This window comes from Macaca nemestrina, chromosome 14 (assembly GCF_043159975.1).
Source record: "Macaca nemestrina isolate mMacNem1 chromosome 14, mMacNem.hap1, whole genome shotgun sequence".
Classification (NCBI taxonomy): domain Eukaryota; kingdom Metazoa; phylum Chordata; class Mammalia; order Primates; family Cercopithecidae; genus Macaca; species Macaca nemestrina.
Window position 1 is genome coordinate 53,573,179 of NC_092138.1, and position 6,000 is coordinate 53,579,178.

Genomic DNA, 6,000 nt, shown 5'->3' on the forward strand with positions numbered 1-6,000 from the left:
CATAGCTTCAAGGATTCCAGGACCTATGCAGGAACTTCCTTAAGATCCTTTCTTTTTTTCTTACTTTTAACATAATTCACATTTTTCCTACCAGTTTTCCAAGTGAAATTATCATTTTGTACAGTTATGACAAAGCAATAATGGAGAGGTAGAAGAAAATAGACTCCAGAAGACCTATCCTAAAATACTCCTGGATTTGTAGTTAGTAATAGTTAATATTCTTATCATTAGATAAAATTATGTTTTGAGGAATTAATTATATCATAAATTTAAAGCTGAACAATAACTTCCCCTTTTAGCTTCATATTGCTATAACCATAACTTTTATATGTATAGTTACATATATTCATCATTTATATAGACAGATTTGTGCACTAATGAATTTGAATGGAAAGAAAAATTGTATAGATGGTTGTATGATTTTAGTACATAATCATGTAATATAAATTTCCACATCAAGGGATGAAACAGAAAATTATATGAACACTTTATTAGCTATTAAAAAAACGTGGCCTGAATTTTATTTAAAATTAGACCAGTAACTAAAATTAGTTTTGAGAGGGGTAAAAATTCAGGGGTTTTTCCAAGATCAAAGTGAAACAGAGTGGTTGAATGCTAGAATACTGTGGGGTTGAAATGCTCAAACCTCATAATTCTCCCCTTTATAACCTGGTTCTTAAAATTCCAAAATTATCTGACTTAAAAAAAATCTACTAGTACTCTCACAGTAATGAGGTTTAAACATGATTAATTTGGATGGTTTCACTTTATAAAAAATTGAAACTTATAAAATGGATGTATCAATTTTTTTAAGTCATTCACGTAACAAGATCATTAATTCAAATACTCTTTTAACATGTGAGCACTCTGCTTTTTTTTAAAAAAAGGCAATTTTTAAAGAAAGATTTACACAAAACAACTCAGGAGCCCATTTATTGCATATAGTGCAGATAGAGTTATTCTGAGTGCTTTCATTTCTTCTCAGGTGAAAAGTGAAATATTGAGCAGGTTTCTGTTGAATGTCAATGATGTCCTTAAACATATTTCATTGTTACTTAAAGAGGCTTGAATGAATTACCTTGATAAAATCTTACAATCTCTACTCCACATCTAAGCTAATAAACAAACCCAAGAATAGGCAATATTTATGTCCCAATCTCTCAGGTCCAAAGATTTTATAAATAAAAAAGGTCAAACTTAGAGCATTTTGATGGGAAAGGATGTTTTCTCTGTATTTACTAGAGAGTCTATCATCTTTAATGTTTAAAAAGGAATCATATAGTAGGGCCCTACTTAAAACTTTTTATTTTCTGTATCACTTACATGTTTCTTTAGTTCACGAAATGAGGGCAGTTTAAAAAATCCCCCTTAATCACTGTGATTAGAAGTTAATTGATTAAGTATATTAAAGTAAACTCTAGCTTAGAAAATACATATTATCGTAAAAATATCAAATGATTTGCTACCTATAAAAATCATAAGATTTTATTACATTACCAAATGTAAGTGTAATCAAAATTTTAAAAGTCTTGAAAATGAAAAATTAAATCCCATTTTAGTCATTAAAATTTTTAAAATCACTCTGCTTATTTAAGTTCCTTTTTAAGGAAAATTGGGTACAGTTAGGTCTTCCTTTTATTTAGTAGGTATTTTTGCTATTTATTTTAAAATACTTTTGTCGCTATAACTGAGTTAATCTTTCTCTCCTTTTGTTTTTGGAATAGAATCGAGAATATAATAAATTCTCCATAATTAATGTCCCAAAAGAGAAATAACCAGACAAACCAGGCTAATTTATCCAAACCCAATTTGGGTACAGTTAAAAATATTTCAGAGAAACTTTTTTCTTCAAAAATGTTGTATTGCAAAAGTGCCAAGATTGACAGGCAATTCCTACCCTCAGAATTTGTGGCAATTATGTGAGCTTTATGTGGAAGGCCTTTTAAAATCTTATCTTTCTATTATTTGATTGTCATTTTGTTTGACTTTGGATCCAACTTTTGAGTTAGATAGATTTTTGATTCACATCCTCACTTTATGGTTCATGAGCTGTCTTACTTTAGGTGCTCAGTTTCTAAGTGAAATAAAAGCTACCACCTAAAGTGTTCGGAAGATTAGCTGAGATATTGCATATAAGGCACTTACATATATGATTAAATTCATGACTGAGTCATAGCAGGTAGACAACACATGTTAACTATTAAGAGTCATAGCAGGTAGACAACACATGTTAACTATTAAAAGTCAACTTCTTTGAGATTTTAGATTGTATATTTGACATAGGATACACACTACATTTAATACCAATTAGAAACAATAAATGAAGATTATTTTTGCATTTTTTAAATTATAATGTCACTTCAGCCATTCTTTTTTGCTTTTATGCTTGCAGGTACATTGCATCCCCTGGATATGGTACAAAGGCAAAACCTGCAATGTACCATTAGATAACCTGGCTGCCATTCACCGCCACTTCGTACATCTCACTTTTCTCCTTTATGCATGAATACTTTTTCACTTAAAGTAAGTCACTGTTATTGGAAGCAATGACTTTCTATGAGAGTATTGCTTAGTTGAAAACACTTAAGAATTTTGTGCTTATGAACATTATAGCTTTCTGCTATTTGTTAAACTTATTCTAATAAACTGAGTTTCAAGAAAAATATCAGAACATGAGCACTGTATTTCCAATGTGCCAATAACATAAATAGAACGTTTATAATTTTGGTATAAAAGCAATTATACTGAAGATAAAAATGTTCATATTTTGTAGAAAAAAATTGGTAATTGTACTTTTACATTTTAAATTTCCATGTTAAGAATATTTAGCAAACCTAAAATTGGCACAGAATTATGGTGAGGAAAGTATGAGGAATATATAGCATTAAATATATAGCATTAAAAAGTCTAAATATTTTAAAGACAGTTAAACTACATGCACTATTAATTATTTAGAAGATAATTTTCAATTACCAAGCTTATTTTAAATAATAATTTTTAATGAATTACTTCAACTAAAACAGTATTTTCAGTGTTTAGGTAAAAATGAAGTAAATCTGATGGCTTGTTTGAGATTATGATTAAAATAACTCTGAATAAAATTGTTTTTTTCCACATGTCAAAGTAATTTAATTTTACATATATACAGGACATATATTTACTTATAAATATCTATACATTAGTAGATAATGAATTCTTTGTTTAGCACTGTATATATATAGTTCAAGATGTTTATTTTAAAACCCCAGTTAGTGTTAGTATAGTTAAGAATTATAAAATTAAATCCTGTGATAGTTGAGTAATATGATGTAAAATTAATTATATAGTTAAGAACATTGCTAGCTGACTGCCTGTGGTCTAAGGATATTAGTGGGTAGAAAAAGCAAATTTCTCAGCTGAAATTCTTGCTAATACAAAGATATAAAATACTATAAACTCTTCTTTTTTCACAAATTTTACTGAATTGATTCCTCTTGTACCAACAAATTAGTAGTTTAACCATTTTGGTGTTTTAGCTCTCAAAAACTGTTTTAAGGATGGTTATTGCCAACAGCTAGACTAAAATCAATAGTGATGACTTTGGAAGCTGACTGCATAAGGTATCACTTTCCTGCGGTAGTTACTGTTGAACTACAGTAACTTCATGTAGAATAGGCAAAAAAATAAGTCAGTTGTTAAAATAAGTTATTAAAATATATGCCCACTAAAATATATTAAGCTGTATTGCAATACAATCATTTTTTAAGTTATTTTCTGTGTTTTCTATGATCATGGGAAGTTTACAATTTAAAAGTATTTCAGAATAGGGCTTGAGAAATGCAGGCACATGCAATTATATCTATACACATAAAAAAGATAATTAAGAATGGACTCAACAAAACAATTCCTTTCAGTGGCTATTTCTGTTTCCATCCCATCCTTCAAATGAGAAAACTTAGATGGCCTTGCCTCATCAGAGAATGGTCAGGTCCATTCCAATATAGGGCATCCCAGTTCTCTCCATGGCAACAGCCCTGGATAAGTTAAAAGGCAACTGAAAGTTTTTAAGACTACTAAACACTATTAATCCTTTTTTAAAAGTGCAGAATAGGCCAAACAATGTAGAATTCTCCAGAGCAAAGGTTGTCTTTTACCAAACTTGGAATTGTTTACATTGTCACAAATACTGTGTTGGATACCTATTCTTGGAAAATGAATGAGATAAAGGGGCAAAACACGGAAGTCCATCCCTGGAATATACCTCCTATTAAAGACAAAAGGGATTAGGAACGGATGCTGAAGAAGGACTCTTAAATGAATCTGTACACTTCAAAAAGTGGGATGAATGGGAAGAGGGAGGAGAGGAGAGGAAAGGGCAGTGGGAAGAAGGGTTAATAAGCAATTCCTTTCTCTAGTCTCAAATCTTTTAAGACCACAACTTTGCAAATGTATTATTTCATCATCATTTAGTATTTAAAATTTGTCTAAGAATAATGACTTCAAATGTTGCTACCTGAGGAAGTGTGAGGAAGAGTGGTCTAACTGCAGGAGAGTACACAGAGATAGTTGTAGTGGCTGAGGATGACCCCATTGTTTCGTTTCTTCTTCAGGATTTTGATCAGGAATGACCCAGCTGATGTGCCGAGTTCAGGAAGTCAGAGCTACAAAGTTCTTTTGAAACCAGACAATAACCTAGTTCCCTTCGCCTTCCTTCCCTGCACCTCTCCCCTGCAGACTGCCAACTCTCACCCACTTTACCTATGACCATCCCAAGAGTATCAAACATATAAATATAGAACTTGTCCACTGACCATAGTAGAGAGAAAAACAAAATTAGCACTACTGGTTTCTACGGGTTTCTTTTTGTTGTTGTTTAACCACCCCCTCCTCCCAGCCCCCAACCCTTTGTGTGTGAGGATTCCCCTTCAAACCACCCACAGACCGAGCAGACGAGAAGAAATGGTAATTTTCGGTTTAAAAGTTCACTTACCACGGCAACCTCATATTGCTTTGTCATGCTTTTTGCACTTAAATTTTCAAAACTGCTTGTGCTGGGCGCAGAACTGGGAAGGCAGGACTAAAGTATCTCTAGTAATCACAACAAAAAGGAGAGAACATTCACCAATCAGAATTACATTTAAAGGCACAATCAAACCCCAGAGCAAGAAGCACGGTTCAGAACACACCGGGGAGGGGGTGGGGGTGGGAAAAGCCAAACTAACAAAACAAAAGGTAAAGGGGCCAGTTGAGTGGTTGGAGGGGAAATTGATCCAAGCCGCCTTTTGACCGTGGACTGGCTTAAAACCACCACCACCACCACCCCCGCCCCCAGCGTCCCCGCGATTACCCGAGTGACTGCACTTGCCTCCAGCCAGCTCAACTGCAGGAGAGGAAATCCCCATCTAAGTTCACTAGCCCTGCCACAGTCTTCCACTGCCTGATGGGTTCCTCCAAGAAAACACTTCCAGAGGCATTCATCCACTTGAGGTCTGGGGTTGGCTGCTGCTGCGAGCAGCTGCTAGGATCGTTGCCGTCTCGTTCCTGCCTCTTTCGAGCTGCACAATAGCCTCGGCTGGGTGCACCTCATTAAGCCAGCCGAGAGCCCCAGGAGCAGGGCAAGCAGTGTGACAGCGCTACCTCTTTGTAATGACTGTATGATGGATGCAACCGAAGGGTGGGGTCTGGGTGGGTCAACACTGTTAACGACAGCATGTATCATTCTGTCCGTCCTCCAGGAGAGGGAAGCCCCCTGCCCTCCCCTCAGGTCTCGGGGTCTCTCTCTCTCTCTCTCTTCTCTCTCCCCCCCATCTCTTGTCTCTGTCCCCTGTCACTCGCGCGCGCACACACACTTTCCTCCCTCTTCCCCCACCTCCCTATGCCATTTTCTGCAGTCAGCGTTCAAAAAAGTACGAAAACCATCGGGTAATTTCCAACTGAACCGATTACGGACGGCGAATTTATCCAAACACTTAAGGAAGAAGATCCTAATAATCGAAAAACGAAGGCGGAAGGGGCGAGAAG

The 6,000-nt window shown here is 35.0% G+C and overlaps 1 protein-coding gene across 4 annotated transcripts in view; it reads right to left on the reverse strand.

The window, feature by feature from the left end:
- LOC105498395 (ELAV like RNA binding protein 2) overlaps positions 1 to 5,484 on the reverse strand; it is a 159,472-nt gene extending 153,988 nt beyond the window's left edge. Inside the window, exons 1-2 of one of the 4 annotated variants that reach the window (XM_011770458.2) lie at positions 5,345 to 5,484; positions 4,970 to 5,067 (exon numbers count right to left, since the gene is read on the reverse strand). In XM_011770458.2, coding sequence (XP_011768760.1) covers positions 4,970 to 4,996 — 27 coding nt within the window. In that variant the 5' untranslated portion in view covers positions 4,997 to 5,067; positions 5,345 to 5,484. Of the gene's footprint in view, positions 1 to 4,969; positions 5,068 to 5,344 lie in introns of those variants that run through there. The other 3 variants (XM_011770456.3, XM_071077872.1, XM_071077865.1) reach the window with 3 other exon arrangements.
- Positions 5,485 to 6,000: the final 516 nt, after the last annotated feature.